The 22,335-nt window shown below is 40.3% G+C and overlaps 1 protein-coding gene across 2 annotated transcripts in view; it reads left to right on the top strand.

The window, feature by feature from the left end:
• slc30a6 (solute carrier family 30 member 6) overlaps positions 1 to 22,335 on the top strand; it is a 79,164-nt gene that overhangs the window by 29,638 nt on the left and 27,191 nt on the right. For both annotated transcript variants that reach the window (XM_023963160.1, XM_023963159.1), the window contains exons 5-8: positions 6,528 to 6,570; positions 6,833 to 6,898; positions 16,389 to 16,469; positions 19,160 to 19,195. In XM_023963160.1, coding sequence (XP_023818928.1) covers positions 6,528 to 6,570; positions 6,833 to 6,898; positions 16,389 to 16,469; positions 19,160 to 19,195 — 226 coding nt within the window. The remainder of the gene's footprint in view (positions 1 to 6,527; positions 6,571 to 6,832; positions 6,899 to 16,388; positions 16,470 to 19,159; positions 19,196 to 22,335) is intronic.

The following is a 22,335-nucleotide window of genomic DNA, read 5'->3' as shown; positions in this document are numbered from 1 at the left end:
GGGGAAAAAATCCAGTTTATTCCCTGTTTTAATCTTTTTGCTTGGTCTTCTTAAATCCAGTTACTCATATAAAATGATTGGGCTGTTGGTAACAGGCTGAGAAAAACCTGAAATGGCTTTCAAAACCTTTGTGTGATTCAACTTCAACTTTTTTTTTATTTTTAGCAGCTGTGGGAGACTTGTTATGTGTCAAAAATGGCAACAGAATTCGGTGACCTCATGAAGTTTTATTTTTTTCTTGGAGCTTTAGAAACGTTTGACCTCACAGGGGTCGCCATGCTCCGATCCCTGTTTTCAGCCGTTTGCTGATGAATCTTAATCCCAACTAATGCTTTTGTTCCTCTGGGAACCTAGATTTTATGTTGAGAACATTCTTTAGATCTGTAATGTTTTTAAAATGAATTAGGTTTTTTTGCTGATGAATTTTGAAAATAGAAGAGGTGGAAAGTACTCGCTATGAACAGTTGTGCTTGTGCACTGACTTTAGTGTGTGTGTGTGTTTGGGCTGCTTGAGTGCAGACAGCATTAAATATTTATCCTGTAGCTTGTGTTTCTGCTCTCATTTGTCTTTATCTCTGATTTCCCTCCCTCCCCCTTTTTTGAACACTTTGTGTTTTCTTCTCTGTTACTATATTTTCTTTAGGACAAAACCAGACAGAATAAAAGTTTAAAATCACTTAAAGAAGGGACGAAAAAGTTTCCTCAAAGCGATGATTCTTTTTGTTTGTTAACACATGTACGGATGTTTTTAAATCTATACTTGGGTCCCGGTTTTTGCATGTTTCAGTGCATTTTTGTGCAATTATGTCTGTGTTTTTTGTGTGTTTTAGTTTGTCTTCGTATTTTTGTGTTTTTCGATGTGTTTAAGTCTGGATTTTTGTGTGTTTCTGTGTTTTTCTGTGCATGTCTATGTGCGTATTAGTACTTTTGTGTATTTATGTTTTTGTGTATGTGTGGTTGTTTTTGTGTGTATCAGTGTATTGTGTGTATGGGTGATTTTGTGTATTTCAGTGTGTTTCAGTGCATGTATTTGTATGTATCTTTTTTGTGTGTCAGTGTCTATTCATGTATTTGTTTGTATGAATGTGTTGTGTGCTTCAATGTATATCTGTGCATGTATTTGTGTGTATCAGTGTTCTTGTGTGTATCTGTGCATGCATTTGTGTGTATCAGTGTTTCAGTGTGTATCTGTGCATGCATTTGTGTGTTTCAGTGTTTCAGTGTGTATCTGTGCATGTATTTGTATGTATCAGTGTTTTTGTGTGTTTCAGTGTGTATCTGTGCATGTATTTGTGTGCATCAGTGTTTTTGTGTGTTTCAGTGTGTATCTGTGCATGTATTTGTGTGAATCAGTGTTTTTGTGTGTTTCAATGTATATCTGTGCATGTATTTGTGTGTATCAGTGTTTCAGTGTGTATCTGTGCATGCATTTGTGTGTATCAGTGTTTCAGTGTGTATCTGTGCATGTATCCGTGTTTTTGTGTGTTTGAGTGTGTCTGTGCATGTATTTGTGTGTATCAGTGTTTTTGTGTGTTTCAGTGTGCATGTATCCGTGTTTTTGTGTGTTTCAGTGTGTATCTGTGCATGTATTTGTGTGTATCTGTGTTTTTGTGTGTTTCAGTTTGTATCTGTGCATGTATTTGTGTGAATCAGTGTTTCAGTGTGTATCTGTGCATGTATCCGTGTTTTTGTGTGTTTCAGTGTGTATCTGTGCATGTATTTGTGTGTATCAGTGTTTCAGTGTGTATCTGTGCATGTATTTGTGTGTATCAGTGCTTTTGTGTTTTATTAGTGCTTTAAAAGTTGGGTTGTCTCCCCTGAACTTGTCTTTTTAAAAACTTTTTTTAAAAACTTTTAAAAACTTAGTCAGACTGATGACGTTAACCTGGATTATCTGCAAAATGTTTCAAGAAGTGACGACAAAGTTTAGATTCCACAACTCAACCTTAAGACGGCCTCGCCTGAATGAATGAATGAAAACATTCACCAACGGTTTCCTTTTCTGTGTATGTATTTGTGTTTCAGTGTGTGTCTTTGTATTTTTGTTGTGTGTTTTTTTTCTTTTCTTGTACACGAACGTCAGATCTGCTGTTATTCTCTGGGTGTCACATCCTCTCGTCCTTTGGGCGTCAGTGTTTGTAAGCCTGAGACTTCTGAAGAAACTCGATCAGGTTTTGTCTCTCACTCTGTGTCTGTGTGTGTGCATGTGCGACAATGCACTTGTAAACCTACCCCTGCAAGACGATTGGAAATTTCAGCCCGCCTATTGATTTGGTCCGGCCCATTTCAGGGTCACTGTGATGTCAGCCTTTGTATTATTATTGCTTTTATTGTCTGCTGCTTTTAATTCGACACAACATGGTGAAATGGAGACTCATTGATCTTCCAGGAGAGACGAGACGCTTTATTAAAAAAAAGGGAAAAGAAAGATGGATTCAGCAAAAGATACAATCCACAATTTATTTTGCTGTTCAATTTCAGTTTTGGTGTCTTATCACAATAACTCAACACTGAACAATTGTAGTACATAACATACAAAACAATACACTAATTTTATCAGTTCATTATGTTGAAGCCCAGTACTCCACCAGACTCCTGACTGGATGCTTCAACAATCCATCAAGTGCTGCAGCTTTGTCGTTTACGAGTCGTACAAAGATATTTGACAGATTTTTAAGCACCGTGTATCCATGAAATTGGTTCCAGGTCAGTAATCGCAAACAGAATCCACCCATATGGTGCATCGAAGTATAAACTTTTGAGAAAATTGAGGGATTTTGAGTGCGTCTTATGCTCTGACAAATACGGTACTCCAAGACATCCAGCGGGTTACACCCTGGAGGTGTTGGCAGTCTGTTGCAGGGTTCATTTAGCCCATGTGTCTTCTAAAGACCAAACATTATAGTGAGGTATAAATCTGAAAATTTAACAGATCCCCTTTAATCTGACAGAATTATGTTTATATTTTTCAAACTATGAAACATTGATGTCAGAAAGATGGTAATCTTTGCAACCCTCAAATACAAATATATCAAACAGCAAATGTTGTGTTGTAATACTTCTGAATGGATTAGGATACAATTCTTTTACAAAATCCTTCAATCGGTGATTTGTTATAATATATTTGGAAGAAATACAAAGATCTCTACAATTTTAAACAAGTTTTTTTCATCAAATGGGAGAAAAGATTGTTTCAGAGCCCTGATCTAAACATGATATTCTTGTGATTGGCCTCATTTCTGGTGTTTTCAGGAAAAGGGTGAAGTTGTCCAGCTTTTTAAAGTAAAGGTGCCTGTGTTTGAACAGCTCAGTCATTTCTGCTGCAGTTAATTCCTTTACTGGGAGTAATTCTCTGAGGCAGCACCAGATTATCAGATAGCTCACTGCTCTGTTGTCCAGCTTTGTGTTCCAGTGCTGTGTTCACACTGAGGTTGATTAAGCTCCAGCAGATCGGCTCTTATTTCTCTGTAATCTGCCGTGCCCACAGTGGATCTATTCTGCCATCTTTGTTTAAATAAAACCCGTTTACATTTCATTATAACGCGGTTGGGCCGTTAACTTTTCTGCAGTTCTGGACTCCTGCCGCTCTTTCTTCCCCTGTCTGTCCACATCTCCAGTCTTCTGTCTCTCTCTGTGCCTGTCTTCCTGCGTTGATGTTTCATCTATCCATCTGTCTTCCTCAGAGCTCCTTTGTCTGTCGATCTGTCACTCAGTCTCTGTCCTGCCTGCCTGTCTGTCTGTCTGTCAGCCTGTCTGTCTCTGCGGCTCTTTGCCGCTGGCTGTCTCTGTCAGGATTACGGGGCGTCAGGTTGGCCAACATGGACGCTGGAAGTGGGGAAACAAAATGTTCCTCTCAGCACAAAGCTGCTCTAATCCTCCGCCGCCCCCCCCCGTCAGCACAACCTGATTACAGAAAGCTGGCTGGCAGGCACTAAGACCCACAGACAGACGGACGCGTTTGCAGGCAGGCAGGTTCGTAGATTGACCGGCAAGTTTGCATTGTCTAAGGCAGACCGCTATTCAACTGGTTAACCCACTCATTAAGTTCTTGGTTGACCGGCTGATTGGTTTAGTTACTAGCTAACTAACCTCTTGGCTTGTGCTCTGTCCGCTCTCCAAGCCACAGTCCTCTGAGCCTGACTCAGCAGAAGCGCTTGCCGAGTCACAACAATGGAAAAGCATTTCAGTTGTACACAGTGGCTGACGTATCCCATCCAGTTCCAATAAAAAAATTAAAATAAGCACCCATATATATGACCTGTACAGGTGCTGCAGGTTTTGGGAGGGTTGTAGATAGAGCGGCTGCATTTTAAAGGAAGCGCAGATGTGTCTGAGGCTACGATCACACAGCCCTTGACTTCCAATCAAACGTCTGCAAATCCATTTAAATGCACATTTCAAGCACCTGCATTCAAAAATCCAAACCCGCGTTCACTCATTGTTACATTTCTGTTTTGAAATGTTCTGTTTTGGGGTTCTACTTACAAAACGTGCTGCCATTGAACGAGGATTGAATGTTAAACCAGGTCTATTTTTAATGAATCAGGGAATTGGACTTGTTAGTGACGTATGGATGGCGTCCCTTTGAACTTACTAAAGTGTGACCCCCCCAACCCCCACCTGCAGTTTGCTCGGCAGGAGTTTTGTGACAGACACCAAGCCTACGTTCACACTGCAGGGCTTAATGCTCAATTCCGATTTTTTTGGAAAAATCCAAATTGTTTGCTAGACCGTTCACATTTCCAAGTATATCCGAACTTTTGTGATATACAGTGTGACCGTGAAACGACCCAGAGTTGACCCGCATGCCCAAAAGAGTACTCAACGTCGAATGACCTCACTCGTTGTTTGCGGAAGTAGCTAACGTTAACATGGATGTCAACAACAGTGTTGTCAACAGCTCTTTTTTCATTAATAAATTTATTTTCACAAAGGGGCCAGCACAATTACAATCTTCCCATTTTTAAGAAGGCATTGGAGCCGGGATCGTCTGTAACCACTGTTGTGGAATGGGAATGTGTATGTACTGGGCCCACGCGCGCGCGCTTGTGTAAGGGAGAGGGGAAGAGCGCGTGCAGCGGGAGAGAATGGGGGGGGGGGGGGGGGCAGTGTGGGCGCGCATTCATGTTGTGTGTTACGGAGGAAGGACAACGGTAATAAAAGAAGGTTTCCCCCAGAATAAATGCTATGGACTCTTTATTAACCCATTCCGGAGAATCCTGGAGAATCTAATGGTCAGAACAGGGAGGAGGAGGAGGATCCGCCTTGGGTCCCCCGCGCTTTTGACCACGGTCGGGAAGGGGAGAAAGAAAAAAAAGTACTCGTGACAAATGTTCAACACCACGCTCAGCCATTAAGCTGTTAATTTTTTTTTCAAAAACCGCCCGGTTGCGATAAGAGCCCTGGAGTTTTGCCTGAATAGTGCTGTCACCCCAAATATTAATCCAATCCGTGACTTTGCTTCCCTTCCACTGACGGGTCTCTGCAGCATCGTCCGCCGTGGTTGCTGTTTACGTTCTCGTTCCCGCCTATTTCAACGCAGAATGATGACGTTTGTTGCGTATCGATGACGTACGATTCGGATTTAGTTGGCCTGGCCGGTCAGACGGCGGCCGCAATTGAAAAGATCGGATACGTTTCGGATTCAGGACGGAAAACCCAAGTGGCCTGGGTCGCATTTAAAAAGATCGGATCTGTGTCATTCAGACTGTCATGAAAAGATCGGAATTGGGTCGCATAGGGGCAAAAAAATCGGAATTGGGTCGTTTCAGCCTGCAGTGTGAACGTAGCCCAAGTCTTACACACATCGGAATAGAAGTGAAAAGCTTTGAAATTTCGCACCAAACCTCTTTCAACTGTAGGTGGCGGACATGCCCCTCTCTGTGTGTCCAGTGTGAACACCATGGGCGTTCAAGAACCCACGTTTAGTGCGTTATGAACACGCGTCACATGCCCAGTTTGTCCTTTACATTTCCCTTGTGGCTCGTACGGCCACCTCAGGGGATCTCACAAAAATTGATTGTTCCATTGTGCTTGTGGTGAATACATTGTCACACAAACTTATGACATTCGGCTGATGTTGTCGTTCAGTGCCCTAATGCTGCACTCTAGTCTACTGTTCGCACACAAAGGCTGCCCGCATGGGGTGTGTAGGCGACACCCAAGTGCCGTAGGATAGAGGCACAAACTACACTGTTTTTTTTGTTTAATTTTCTAATTTCTCGCAGTCGGTGTGGAACCACAAAATCCTACTTCACCCTTACTCATCTTTGCGTGTTCTGTAAGTGTTTGCTACGACCTGCTGCTCGCAGCATACTCTTCCTAACTGGTCTACAACCTTAATACTTTGTGCGGGCCACCTGCATGCCCTTTCGACAGCCCGGCTTCCCCCATTAGGGGGTCAGTTGTGACTAAGGCAAAACTTAAAGTGGTTGACTAAGCATTCCCTGGTGTTTTTGTGATGTTTTTTCTCACAGCATGAACTGGATTGTGTCCAGTGACTGACCTCTGTTGTTGTTTTCTTGCAGCTTTAACTGCCTACACGTACCTCACCATCTTTGACCTCTTCAGGTAAGCACTCTAATTTCTGTTTAACACTGTTTGCATCAAACACATGCAGGAGCTTTCAATAGTTTCTTGACTTCATGGGGAAAAAGTGAATGAAAGTGGAGAGAAGCTGAACTTCAGCTGACCTCTCTGCTGTTTCTTTTCATCTGCCACTCGTCTCTCAGGGACACGTCTTATTTGCAGTCTGTCTCCTTCCATCGGATCAATTATTGTTCTCTATCCCCGTTTTCCTGCCATCACCCCCACCCTCCCCCCTCACCTGCAGTTTGATCACCTGTCTCGTCAGCTCCTGGGTGACGATGAAGAAGCCCAGTCAGTTCTACTCGTTTGGGTGAGTTTGTATTTTGCTCCCCATCCGTCCTTTCATTAAAACAACAGCTGACCTTAAAGATTGTAAGGTTATAAAGTGGTTCCTTGATTTAGTACTGACTTGTACTGTGGTTGGAATACTGTTTGGCCACTTTTGATGTCTAGAAATCCATCAGTATTCTGATCTTTATCAGACGAACCCGTAAGCAGAATAAGACGCAGACATGTTAACATGTTTATTTGACTATCTTAGGCAGAAAAGCCAATTTCAAAACCTAAAATTAGTTAAACATTTCATTTGCAAAAACAACACAAAGACAGACGTGGGTGCTCCCACCATATTTTCTAAAGATTTTACGATCGCCTATCTGCTATGTCTATCCATCATTTTGATCTCCATAAACTCTAACTTTCTAAAGAATAAAAGGCTTTGTGACTCTTTTTGTAGAATGACAAAAATATAATCACAAACACTATGCAATATAATGATAAGATACATGTGATGGGGGTCATTTTTTCAGGTCAGATTGAATTGTTTACTCTGAAATCAATGCACTGCATCATGCTGGTATTCAAAAAGATGTGTGTGGTGTGGTATTATCTAGACTAAGTTTTACATTTGTTTGTAAATGTGGTGGTCAATGTTACGTTTGAGGGAAAACTGGGAAGCATGGGGGCGGCAGCATCATGTTTGAGGCTGCTGTGCCACAGAGGGCCTGAGTCAGGTTAAAGCTTTGGAAACGAGACTACAGCCCTGCAGCTTTGACATGCAGCACTTTGTGAGCAGCTTTGAAAGAACAGTGCCACTTTGCTCCGTGAGAACCTCCTGGAACGCTAACAAGGTGTCTGTTAGCATAAAATAAGAGAGAAAACATAAGTCTCCCTTACTACAATTTTTTTTCCTTTGCAGCTTTGTGTCTTTTAAGCCTACGCGGCAGGTGATGGCACTGATAGACAAAGAAAAGGATCCATACTAAAAAATTACAGTACAAAAAAGTAACTAAAGTAGAAGTCTTAATGGACTAAAATATCTCAGTCAAACAGGGAGAAAAAAGGCTGGTTGCAGCTCTAGGCTGTTTGTATTGGTTGCTCTTATTTAAATCCATCCCATATCTACACACTGACACACAGAGGCTTCAATTAGTTTTTGTATTTGTGTCAGTAAAGTGGCCAAACGGTGCATTTGCTGCTGGCATATGACCCCCGACCCCGGCATTGGGAAAAGTGTTGATCGAGTGGAAATCTGCTTTTCAGCCTCACTTGAGTGTGTGGGTGTGTGTGCGGCAGTGCTTTTCTGTGGGAATCCTCGTGTACTATTTGTGTTCATTTGAGCGTATTATTGCTTTGTGAGTGCGTACGTGTCCTAATGGGCTTCAAGTTTGCGATGGCTCAGCAGCAGATTTTACCAGCTTCCAACTCCTTTAAGCCCCGCAGAAGCACAGGTCTTACCAGGAATTAGTCCGCTCCACTTTTGTCTTGTGTGCTTGAGTTGTAGTTTTGTTTAAAAAGACCTGCAATGATGAGAAAGTACAGCATTTAGAGGAGTAGGCCATTTCTTTTTAAAGAGAATGACTTTTTTCCTCTTTACTCTTTTTTTTTTGTTTCCGTTTCTGTTGTTTTTCAACTAAATCTGTTAAAATTTGTTATAACTAAATTTTTTGGCGGGTGTCACCTTAAAATTCACTTAAGAAGAAGAAAAAAATCACATTTTTCTCTTTATTTTGTGGAAAATGTTCTTTTCCCCTATGCGATTGTCAAATTACCCAAAACATACAGTTTTAAAAAACGTTAAAGCATTAATTTCTAAACAATTACAAGTAAATGTGTTTTAAAATATCTCTGGATGTTGGGCAGTGGATGCATTTGACCAATGTCTGTTCCCCCGTGTGTGACTGAACTGGTCATAGAAGCGTGATTGCGTACCGTCTTCCTTTCCAGAGGAAGGACACGGCTGCTCTGCTTCAGGAACCACAGGCGGTTCAGAGCAGAGCATGACCTCCGACCCCACAGCATGTCGACTAACTGCCCAAACTTTATGGAGGTCGTCTGAGAGCGTCGTCCACGCCACATTGTCTGCAAATAGATCGCCCTGCAGGTGTCTGTGCTCAGGATCATCTAGGGTTTTTTTTGTTCTTTTCCACGCGTGCTCGCGTGCTAAAATGCAATAAAACACTTGCTGCTGTCATACTGATTGAAGTTTTCTGGAATGCAGCCAAGCAAAAAGATTTTTGATTGTGAAAATAATAGATGTTTGCTGTTGTTTTGTAACAGTTTTGATAGTTTCAATGGTAGCTGGTTGTCCCTGATGATCGGATTGCTGATGTGTTAAAGTCCCACTCCAATCACCTGTTGATCTACTGTCAAAGTGTTTCCAGGGGTCCTTTAAATTATGATTGTCATTTTAAACTAAAATAAAAAAACAGTGAAGTTTTCTCTGACATAGTTTCTGCAAAGCAGCAGAAATTCATTTAAAATTCACTACTGAGTTGTGGGCCCCCTTTCCCTTCTCTTAGCTGAGAGCTCACTGTTCATGCCCCCTCCCAGTAGCTTACAGCCCTTCACACCTCCAACCTGACATTACTGGTGCAACAAAAATTGTACGGGTTAGAGGCAGATACCAGCTCAGATGTGGAAAACAAAGACGTTCATAGATCTATTTGTCTGCAAATGGCTGCATCAGAATGGAGCAGAGCAGGGAGCTTGTGGCCCGGCCAGCATATATTCTACCTCACAAATATGATCTTTTTCAAACCGCTATTTATTGCATGCTCCTGATTCACAACTAATTAAATAAAGACATACCGGTACTCAAACATATCATTTTTAACTGAATTTTCGATAAATATGTCCTCAATTATAAGAAAATTGCTACGAGATCATGTAGAAAACACCAAAAACAGGATTTTCGTCTGAGTGGGTCTTAAAGTGACTTGCTACTGTACTGTAGGAATGTTTAGAAATGATCTTACTTAAGATTTATGCTAAAATAAACACTAATTTATTTATTTATTTATTTAGCTTGTATTTAACTATATTTATTCATTTTAAAAACACATAAACATACATCATTGCTGTTTAAAAAAAAACAAGAAACTAAACTCACATTCTAAACATTAGATCAGATGCTACTTTCAAAGTTTTTGTTTCTTTTTTAGTAGTGTTTTGCTAAGCTTTTGAAGAAATGCAGTTCTGTCCTGAGTCCACCTTCAGGAAGTGCCTGACCTGCATCACACAAATGTTAAAAAAAGTTGTTTTTTTTTCAGAACCCTGTGGTCCAGTTTAGCAGCCATGTGTTTGTAGTCTTTCTTTGCCTGTTCATCCTTGTTTCAAAGAATAATTTGTCTTTATTTACTAGGGTTTAAGAACTGTCATTGTAGAGTTTCTACTGGTAAATGTTTAGCAAAACACAATTTTGTAACTTTCCTAAATATTCTTTGAATTTTTCCATCTGTATATCATTTTCTTCTTTAATTTTAACATTTTCTGTATATTTATTCCTCTCTGCATTAGCAGCTTTTGTCTGCCGTCTTCATTTATATTATGACTCGCTCTCGCTTGTTTTAATCCACAAAGCGTTTAATTTAGCCCGCGCTCAAGCTCTCAGGCGGACTATTAGATCACTGACAGCCAGCCAGGAGTTTAACCCAGTAAGCTCCACGGACCACTTATTGAGGCAAAAGCCGCTCAGCCCGCACAGACTGCAGCAGTTTAATAACATCAGCGGCACAGAATCTGCTCGCTTCTGCAGCTCTGTTGCAGGGCTCCGTTATATCCTGATTGCTTAAAAGGACAGATTGGTTTTATTATTTGTTTTTGGTTTTTTTACAGATGGATATGCACAAGCAGTTAAAAGGTGGCGTGTTGCCTTGTCATCATGGACATGGTTTACTCTATCTCAGTGTTTGTTGTCATGGCAAAAACATAAGATTATGCATCTTAAGGGATTTTAATACACATACAGTAATATTTCTATACACGTGTGGGTTAATATGCTCATTGCCATCATCAAACAGTGGGATAAAAGAGGCCCTTATTGACGGAGGACCATTAAAAACGGCAGAGGAGCATCTGCATGTATGTTTATGAATATGATGAGGGGCTGATGAAGGTTTTATCCAGATAGATTCAAGATTCTTTATGCAATTGCACAGCTTTCACTGGCATACTAAAACCAGATTGTCCCCCCTAATTTTTATTTCTGAAGAAGCAGTTGTCTCTGCAGCTGTTTGGAGCTGTGGTTGTAAGGTCTCTGGTACTAGTTGTGCTATTTCTAAACCGGTGATGGGGGTGGACACCAGAAGTTAGGGCTGCCATCAAGCTGAAGAAGGAAGAAGGGCTTGACTGGCTGATGGGACTCCTACTTCCCCTTCCCCTGAGGAGGAAGCAGTTTCCTGCTGGCACCGTTTTTGTTGCCGGTCGGTAGCCGTTAACTTGGATTAGAGATGAGTTGAGTGGTTAAAAAAACAATAAAAACTTGAGTATCTCTTCAACCCTTTGATACATCTTCTGTTGAGGAAGTAGAGGCTGGGGACTCCAGAGTGGAGCTGTCCATCACCTGGGCTAAATTCACTGGGGTAGTTGAAGAACTCCTTGGTGACAAATTGCTGGTGATGGTTGAAATTGACTGCGGCATTGTTTGGTAACCATGAATATTCAGAGTGAAGTAGCATTACCCTTTTGTTTTTTAAATAAGGGGACCAGAAGGTTTGTTTCAACAACAATGGAATCGCACTTCTCAGCCTTCCCAGGAAAGTCTATTCAAGAGTTCTGGAGAGGAGAATTTATTTGATAGTCAAACCTCAGATTCAGGAAAAACAGTGTGTTTTTTGTCCTGATCGTGGAACAGTGGACCAGCTTTTCACTGTCCATAGGGTGCTGGAGATTCATGGGAGTTCGCTCTTCCAAACGTCTTTGTTGATTTGGAGGCAGAGATCGACGGTGGCTCTTATGGTGTGCTGTGAAGACTGCTCTGAGAGTATTTGATCTGGGGAGCCTCACTAAATGGAATTTAGTCCCTGTATGAATAGATTTAGGGCAACACCTGGGACACGCTAGAGAGTGACTACATCTTTTGGCAAGTCTAGGAACGCCTCAGGGTCCCCCAGAGGACCTGGAGGAAGTAGTCAGGTAGAGGGTATTCCGGGTATCTTTGCTTAAAGTGTCGCCCCCATAACTAGGCCCCCAATTGAGCAGAAGAAAAAGTTGAAGACAAAGATAAAGTTTAAAGTGGAGTCCAAGGGCGTATTCAGACTGAAAAAACCTTTGTTCCGCATCAAGAGCAAAGGATTGAATTGCGTTTGGTCTGTATTCAGACTGGCAACAAGCAGACCATTCAGTTACAGACCAAAGCTTGCAAACAAAACCACACGACTAAAGATCTTGTCAGTCATTGACCAGGAACTATGAGGGCGGGTCAAAACAACAAGAAGAAGGCGGAAATGCAGTGCTTTGTAATCCTTACGGATAGTCAACTTATTAAAAATGTAAATGTCAATTATCGGTTTTGTCGGGAAGAACACTCTTTACTTGTTACTTTGGTACTTGCAAGCTGGAAGGCGGTTACTGGTAAGGAGACGTGCCATGTGTGCTTTAACTCAGAGGATGCTAGCAACTGCAGTGATGAGGAGACATCGGGGATGAAGGTATGCGAATAAAAGTTTGCAGGCGCAGGACTTCCATAAATTCTGCCTCTAGCTGCTTTGCCTCATCCTTGTTATTCCTGACCAATGATTGAAGAGATAGATAGATAGATAGATATAAACTTTATTAATCTCCCAAAGGAGAAATTCAGGTGTCCGGTAGCAAAACACACAACCACACACAACAAACAACAGTAAAAAGACAGTTCACAAAATAATATCAGTTCATATCAGGCAGGTTCATTAAACAGCCTGATAGCTGTAGGGACAAATGAGTTCTTAAAGCGCTCTGTCCTGCAGCGCAGTGAAAGGAGTCTATTACTCCGTGTGCTCCTCTGACCTGACATCGTGTTGTGCAAAGGATGTCTGGGATTGTCCAGGATGCTCTGATCTTTAATCGCATGGTTTTGTGTACATGCTTTGGATTGAATCAGGAAAGGCCGCTTGACGGCAGTCGTAATACAGACCAAACGAAAGGTTCAGGACCGGTTTTTCCAGTCGGAATACACCCCAATGTGCTGTTTTTCTCCATCTACTATATGAAAAAACAAATCATGTGCAGTATCAAAGTATATCAACAATAATGTCGGTTAAAGTTTTTTTTTTGGTATCTTTGTGTCACTGTAATGTTAATGATTAGTTATGGTTGATTACTAGTTTCACAAATCAATTGAATCGAGTCAAATAGACATGTAGACAACATTCAATACTGATTACACATCAACAAATTTTAAAACCTGTTTGCATTTATTTTCTTTGTGAAAAAAGTATACAGCTAAAGATTTAAAAGTTTAAATTTAATTACAAAAATAATAAAATCCTAACTACCTGAGACAACCGGAAAGTAAACAAAAAAGCACTAACAAATATTTTCATAGCAAAAGTAAACATTTTTAATAACACGAAGAGTTTTTAACTCTGTAGTCAAAAAACACTGATCTGGTAAACATCTGTAATTGTTTTTCAAAAGTAAAATGAAAAGTTCTTGCAGTAGCAAAACGAATAGACTTGACTCTCACAATATTACACAAGTAATCTGGAAATTGTGTTTACATTTTCAGCTAGAAAATACCAACCTTTTATCAGGCTGTTTTGAACTTTTCTACAGCTTCTTTGACTGTGTGTGACGAATCCAGGCTTGTGTGTAAAACAATGTCTCCTCCGATTGGGAGGCAACAAAACATGACACTGCCTTACCCAATCATAATCACTTTTCCTGTTGTTAATTAACCCAATTTCTGCTTCTAACAGAAAGACATTTTATGATACAACCCCGATCAGAGGTGCCTTTGGTTTGCTAAGTTTAATAAATCTGCACGTAGTAACACACCATAAATAATATTCAATAACAGGAACAACATTATAAAAACAAAAACAGTAATTGCTTACATTACTGTCTTACTAAACATTACCTAAACACCTAACTTTGCAGTGCAGCAAAAACGGCGAGCAATATTGGACCTATCCAGCCGTCAATTTTGAGCCACATTTCAGCTCAGACGAGGAAAAACAACAACATCCATGGATCCATTTGTCTACAAGTGGATGCATCAGAATGGAGCAGAACAGGGAGCTTATGGCCAGGCCATTGTATTTTCTATGTTCGAAATATGCTCATTTTAAAACAATATTTTTCATCTGCTCCTGATTTACTGTGATTTGAATAAAGAAAATACTCAGAAATGCAATTTTAAACCTAATTTTCTTTATAAATGTCCTCCATCATAAGAAAAATACCCAAAACCCCATTTTTATAATCGGAGTGGGTCTATAAACTTGAAAACCAAGAATTTGGTTTATACATGTTTACGGTGTTATTCTGCTGTTCTTGGAACTACTGGTTGGCCATCCTGCTACCTTTTTTTTCTTCAACGTCTTGGTTGGAAATTGTCCAAGACACTTGCAATATCCATCGACATGTCTATCTGTAGTGCCCCCCCATTAATTTATGTTTCTATGTTTCTCAGTGTCCATTAGAAAAAATAAAATGGATCAAAGTATTAGATCTATGGAGCCCATGTCATAGCGTGGCAGCTCGCAGCTCCTGATCCATTGTTGTTCTGACACAGTTTTTCTTTGTTGCCGTCTGCGGCCGCCCCTTACCCTCTTCCTGTGTGACCACGTCTCTTGTATTAATCCACGGTGCGCTTCATTTAGCGCAGACACAGGCTCGGACAGTCTTGTTATGCGGACCATTAGATCACAGTTAGTGTTGAGTTATCCCCATTAGCTCAGCAGAATGCTAACTGGGACAAAGCTGCTCCACATATGTCGGGGTCGAGGGTCAGCAACTGCTGCGGCACTATGTCAGAGTTGCAGACCTGAACTGTTGAGATTTGACCTTATACTTGCGCATGACCACAGTTTCATTGTTTCCGTGGATGAGGGGAAGTTTTTATGACAGTTTTATTGGTGGGGTGAAGTCAAACCTTTTTATTATGAATGCTTGATCAAAATTGGAGCTGAAACAGCGAAAGGTGTCATTCCACAATATTTATGAGGATTCCTCTGTGGCAGTTCTTTGCCTGATGCTTCACTGACCTTTATGATCATTGAGGAAATATGTTTATTCAAGGAAGTAACGAACTGAATGTTCATAACAGCAAGTAGTCACTGCAGCACATAATATCTGATACAGTATTTAATTAAAGGGCCACCATACCCATCAAACTTAGTCAGTGAGTTTTTTTAATGAATAAATTATTCAATGAAAGTCATAATCAGACATCAGTAGTGGAGAAGACAACGCAGTACCAGACATGGCTAAAAGATCCATCATACAAGTTTTAAATAATTTGACATGATTCAGTGGATGATTTTTACTACATATATTCAATGAAGTGGAGTCATGGCATGTGGACTTAAACTCCCACTCAGATGATAATTTTAACATGTTTTTGTGGCCTTTTTTTTTTAAGACAGAAGACATGTGCAGTATAAAGAAAGTTCAGCTTAAAACTGCATTTGATGCATCCACTTGCAGACAGTGAGATCCATGTGCGCCTTTGTTTTCCTTGTCTGAACTGGTATCTGATTTAAAACTGTTCTGCTGGATATCTCCAATATTGCTCACCATTTTTGTTGCACGTGCACTTGCATTGTGTGGGGCTGTAAGCTAGTGGGAGAGTGTGTAAATAGATGGCTCTCAGCAACAGGGGGGAGTAGGGGCTTGTTACTCCGCTCTGTCCCAGGCACAGCTCGGAGGTGAGTTTCTAATGAACTACTGCCGCTGATCAGTATCTATGTTCTAGAAAATGACACAGGTTTTTGATTTTGGCTTAAAACAGCATAATCATAATTACCATTAAAATAGATCAATGGAGTGGAACTTAAAAATATTTTTCTTGAATTTTTTCACCACTCAAAATGAAGCTACTTGGAGGAGTTGTTAAACATTTTAAGTAATATTTTACGTCTAAATGCCACAACTCCACTTCAAGATCACCTGGATAAATAGAAACCTTCATTGACAATTTTATTGACAGTTTTAAAATGACCAAGTATTTGTAACGCGTTTGAAAATTTGGATTATTATTTGAGTTCTGCAGACAAAGTTGATAAACTAGATAAACTTTCAAGAAAAGATACCAAAAACTAATGTGGCACTCTTAAAGTTTTTGGGTCTTAAAATGTAGTATTTGTTGTGAAGATTAATTGTTAACCAGACTGATATGAATTCAATTAGAAGTACTGCTAAACTACATAAGCAAGGTCATATTACTCATCTATAAAATGATATAAAAATATAAAGTAATAAACACAATTAAAAACAAATATTAATGTGATTATCTCCTTTAAACAGACATGACATTGTTTGTCGTTGTTTACTGGCTGCTTGGTGACTGTCGTTTCTGTCTGTTTTGTTTTCTTCAGGTTTGAAAGGCTGGAGGTTTTGGCCGTGTTTGCTTCCACGGTTCTCATCCAGCTGGGCGCTCTGTTCATCCTGAAGGAGAGGTGTGTACATCCCCTCTGACTCCCAAAGAAACAAACACAATCAAATGAGTTGTTTAATTTATATGTTAGCTTAGAGTTTGGTTGTACCAACCAGCAGTCTAGACACAGAAAAGCGTTTATTCATATTTTGGTTCTTTGGTCAGATGTGACCACGGTGTACATATTATTATAACATATAAAGACACTATTGGCTGTATGTGATGATGTGAAAAAAAACCAAACTCTACAATACAAGGGGGTTGATTTCCTTTAAACGTACAGGGAAATGTGCCAATATATTTATTATTATTTTTGGATTGTATGTTTTAGTTCTTATGTGAGAACAATGTTTTTAATAACGACACTGCAGTGATAAATCACGGATGAATAAATGAAATAGTTTATATCAGTGATTACTGACAGAAACCAATAATAATCACCAATTATTAAACCAAATAAAAACCTGAAGAAATCTTGAACAAATGTCAACAGTCAGGTTTTTCTTCATCTGTTTGCAAGGGAATATTATAACATTATAAGTCCATATAATGCTGTGTAATTGAAGTTTGAGAAGATGAGTAGAAAAATGGGGAAACAGGTTTGTAGTCAGGAAAGTTTATATTCCAACCATCATGTGACGGTGATCAGACAGCTCGCCATCTTGAATGTGGTGGTCAGAGCTTTTCTTTGTGACATCAAGCTCTGTTCTGGTCTCTGGTTTTCTGGTTTTAAATTTAATGAATGCAGCTAAAGATCCTTAATTTTATGCATGGTCTTCAAGTTTTAGTCCATGCTTAGTGTCATACAGTGAGGTCAATAAGTATTTGATCACCCTGTGATTTAGCAAGTTCTCCCACTTAGAAAACATGGAGGGGTCTAAAATTTTCATCATAGTTGCATTTCCACAGTGAGAGACAGAATCTGAAGAAGCATTCAGAAATCACGTTGTACAATTTTTTAAACAATTTATTTGTATATTACTGTGACAAGTAAGTATTTGATCGCTCCCTTTCAAGCAATATTTATTAATATGTCTAATTATCCAAAGTTTGATTAGTTATTGTATGAATGTTTAACTGATGATTGTATTATTTTTGTGTATTATTCCTATTTGATTGCTTGAAATAAACCATTTCAAAATCAAATTATCAGATAGATTTCTGACCAGAAAAGACCTGCTGTTCTGCTTTTAAATAGTCCAACTCCACTCTGCTCATGATTCTAAATGAGTGGCACCTGTTTGAGGTGGTTAGCTTGCATAAAGGCACCTGTGCCCCCCACAACCAGTCAGAAGTCTAACTACCAACATGGACAAAACCAAAGAGCTGTCAAAAGACACAAGAGACAAAATTGTAGACCTTCACAAAGCTGGAATTGGCTATGGGGCAATTGCCAATAAGGCTTGGTGAGAAGAGAACAACTGTTCGATCAATTGACAGAAAATGGAAGAGGCTAATGATGACTGACAATGTCCCTCGGACTGGGGCCCCTCACAAGATCTCACCTCGTGGGGTATCGATGAGGCTAAGGAAGGTGAAGAATCAGCCCAGGACTACACGGGAGGAGCTGGTCAATGACCTGAAGAGAGCTGGGACCACCGTTTCCACGGCTACTATAAGTAATACATTAAAACGTCATGGTTTAAAATCATGTATCGCACGGAAGGTTCCCCTGCTGAAGTCAGCCCATGTCAAGGCCCGTCTGAAGTTTGCCAATGACCATCTTGATGATCCAGAGGAGTCATGGGAGAAAGTCTTGTGGTCAGATGAGACCAAACAAGAACTTTTTGGTCTTAACTCCATTTGGCGTGTTTGGAGGAGGAAGTAGGAGGAGCATCATCCCAAGAACACCATACCTACAGTGAAGCACGGTGTGGAAGCATCATGCTCTGGGGGTGTTTTTCTGCACAGGGGACAGGACGACTGCACTGTATTAAGGAGAGGATGAACGGGGCTCTGTATTGTGAGATATTGGGCAAAAACCTCCTTACTTCAGTCAGAGCGTTGAAGATGGGTTGTGGCTGGGTCTTTCAGCATGACAATGACCCGAAGCACACAGCCAAGAAAACCAAGGAGTGGCTCTGTAAGAAGCATATCAAGGTTCTGGAGTGGCCTAGCCAGTCTCCAGACCTAAATCCAATAGAGAATATTTGGAGGGAGCTGAAACTCCGTGTTGCTCAGCGACAGCCCCGAACCCTGACAGATCTAGAGAAGATCTGTATGGAGGAGTGGGCCAAAATCCCTGCTGCAGTGTGTAGAAACCTAGTGAAAAACTACAGGAACCGTTTGACCTCTGTAATTGTTAACAAAGGCTTCTGTACCAAATATTAAAGTTGTTTAACTCAAGTGATCAAATACCTATTTGTCACAGTAATATACAAATAAATTGTTTAAAAAAATCGTACAATGTGATTTCTGAATGTTTCTTCAGATTCTGTCTCTCAGTGTGGAAATGCACATTTGATGAAAATTTTAGACCCCTCCATGTTTTCTAAGTGGGAAAACTTGCTAAATCACAGGGTGATCAAATACTTATTGACCTCACTGTATATGGGTCAGTGAAGCAGCAGAGCAACATAAACTCCTAAATGTTTGTGGAGTTTGTCCTGTTCTGTTACTATATTTTTTGCTTCTTGTCTACTGATTAATTTACCATTGTCCATAGTCCCACCTGACCACTTTTGTTTACTGTGTTTGTTTGTGTTTTGTTAGCGTGGAGCGCTTCATGGAGCAGCCTGAGGTTCACACGTAAGTATGATCTCTCCACACACTAAATCCCGCAATACACTGTCAAATTAACAGAAGGGATGTTTTTGTGGTGTGTCTACACGCACAAAGACACATCAGAACAGTCCCAGCTGCAGTCAGAACAGCGCAGTAAAGCAACTGGGTCATTCCAACAAAAAACAAAATTACATATCAGATGGGTGCAGTGTCATGCAACATTTTTTTTGGCAAGAACCGCGGAAAAGCGTGTTTAAAAAGGTTGACAATGGATTGCTGGGTCTGCTACCAAAATAAAAAACAAATTGCATGATTAAAAAAATAGAATTCTAAACTGTATGAGGTCAAACATATTTAAATTAAATTTCTGGTTTTTGCTTATCACAGCCCTGTTTCCAGTTGTGTTCTCTTGGATCTTTCTCCCTTAATTTAAATTGAGTATTCTAACTCTGAGCTCAGTTCTTAGTCTTTTCTGCTTTTCAATTGCTCTCTTTAGGGGTCGCCACACGTGAATCATTCGCCTCAGTCTTACCAATTCATATCAATATGGTTAACAGCTAATCTTTGCAACAAATACTACTTACAACCATCTAAGCTCAATGTCAGAAATGTACCAAAGACAAAGAGGCAAAGACTGAAAAGTGAGTTATTGGTGACTGATATTAATTCCCCTCAATCAGCATGTGGAGAGGCTTCATTAAGGAGATTTACAAGCCTGTTACATCTGTTGCAATAATCTAAATAATAGACTAGTGCCAGCACAAGGAGTTAAACTACCTCAACTACACAGTGAGGCAATAACTGAAGCAACAAAACCACATCACTCACCAAGAAAGACCAGCATAAAGTCTCTTCTCCTCAAGCTAGGAGGACGTGGAAATGAGAAACCATTAATGTTGTTGAGTTTTTGTAATTGGTTTTAAATTAGAATTTTATTGTTTTTAAATAAGCAGGATTTAAAGCTTAAACATGTATAGCTATTGGCAGAAATATTTTAATTCAAAAGGTTATGTTTAACTTTTGTAAAAACAAAAAAAAATGCTCTGGTACTAGTTTCTCCCCAATAAGAAAACAGATTAAGGATGGATTTGATAACCTAAAACACTGAGATTTAAACCTGTCATGTGTGGTGGGATTACATCTCTCCCCTTTTCACCCCTGTCACTCTTTTCTTTTCCTCCTCTTGTCTAATGTGATTGGACAGCACAGGAGGCAGCTGCTGACTGGGGTACAGGTGTCTGCTGGGCAGAAAGACTGACCCAATCATTCTCCTCTCTGTTAATCTCTCTTTTGAGCGAGCAGGGTTGTTTTTGCTCACTGTTGAGCGGCTCTTCGAGTCCTGTTATCTGAACCGGTTTTAGTCCTATAAATGGATTGTCCCATATGATTGTTGTATTAAATACCGCTGGTCTTGTAAGTTCTTTTGTGTCCCATGTTTTGAAAACAGTACTTTCATTTTCAGAGACCTCTCAAGCCCCCACAACACAAATAATTTAGTTTTAAGTCCTTTGAAGGTCAAACAAGAGATTTGCCCTAGATTCTGAATTAGCTGGTCTAAGAGCTGGTATATATATGCGTTCATGGGGGAGGAGTCAGACCTGAAACTGGAGGTATTGTCCACTTAGCCTACATGGTTTCGGGTCGTTAATAGTCCTTTGTCCTCAGCTGGGGGTTGGGGAGCCAGTGACTCACTCTCCAAGTTGGTCATCTCTTTCAGCGGTTAACGACTCAGGTGGAACTGGTTTGGTTTGTTTAGGTTTCAAAACACTGCCCTAGATGGATGGAAGAATAAACCTGAGACCACCATTCTTATTAAGAGAAGGTTTATCCTTCTTGACAAAGATGGCTTCTTTCACTCCTCGCTCAAACCATCCTTTCTCTCTGGCTAGAATTCGGACTTCACTGTCTTCGAAAGAGTGGTTTGTGGCCTTCAGGTGGAGATGCACTGCAGACTCAGGTCCACTTGGGTTGGCTCTGCGATGTTGGTAAAGCCGCTTGTGTAGAGGTTGTTTGGTTTCTCCTATATACTGTTCATTGCAGTTCTCTTTGCAGTGGATAGAGTACACAACATTACTCTGTTTGTAGCTGGGAATTTTGTCCTTTGGATGAACCAGTTTTTGTCTGAGGGTATTGACTGGTTTGAGATGAACTGGGATGTTATGTTGTTTGAAAATCCTTTTAAGTTTTTCAGACAGGCCTGAGATATACGGAATTGAAATACCGTTCCGTTTCGGTTCTTGTTCCTTCTTTTCTTGTTTTCCTGTATGTTGGGATCTGGTGAATGTCCACTTGGGATATCCACAGGTTCGGAGGGCTTGGTGGATATGTTGCTCTTCCTTCTTCTTTCCGTCAGAGCTTGTAGGCACCTCCTGGGCTCTGTGTTGTAATGTCCTGATGACGCCTAGTTTGTGCTGTAAAGGGTGGTTTGAGTCAAATAAAAGGTACTGATCTGTGTGAGTAGGCTTCCTGTACACTTCAACCTGGAGCTGTCTGTCCTCTCCAATGATCACAGCACAGTCTAGAAAGGCTAGGGTGTTGTCCTTTGTGTCTTCCCTGGTGAACTTGATTTTCTTGTCCACTGCGTTGATATGATCTGTGAAAGTCTCCACTTCCTGGCTTTTGATCTTGACCCAAGTGTCGGCCTTTTTAGGAGACCATCCTGGCACTTGCTGGACTTTCTTGGATGCCGGGAAGCCTTCTTAACAAGAAGTTCTTGATGATGCTATAAATTCTTGATTTAGGTGCAAACTTAGTAGCTACAATACCCTTGCCTGTGAAGCCATTTTTATGCAACGCAATGATGACTGCACGCATTTCTTTGCAGGTCACCATGGTTAACAATGTTTTCAAGCATCACCCTCCGTTGAACATGTCAAGTCTGCCATTCTAACCCAATCAGCCTGACATAATGATCTCCTTGTGCTTGTCAACATTCTCACCTGAGTTGTCAAGACGATTACTAAAATGATCTCAGCAGGTCCTTTATTGACAGCAATAAAATGCAGTTGATTGATTTTTTTCAGGATTAAGTTCATTTTCATGGCAAAGAAGGACAATGCAATTCATCTGATCACTTTTCATAACATTCTGGAGTATATGCAAATTGCTATTAAAAAAAAAACTTAAGCAGCAACTTTTCTCATTTCCAATATTTATGTAATTCT

Source organism: Oryzias latipes, chromosome 15, assembly GCF_002234675.1.
Source record: "Oryzias latipes chromosome 15, ASM223467v1".
NCBI classification, from domain to species: Eukaryota; Metazoa; Chordata; class Actinopteri; order Beloniformes; family Adrianichthyidae; genus Oryzias; species Oryzias latipes.
This window is presented reverse-complemented; position numbering and strand designations above follow the sequence as displayed.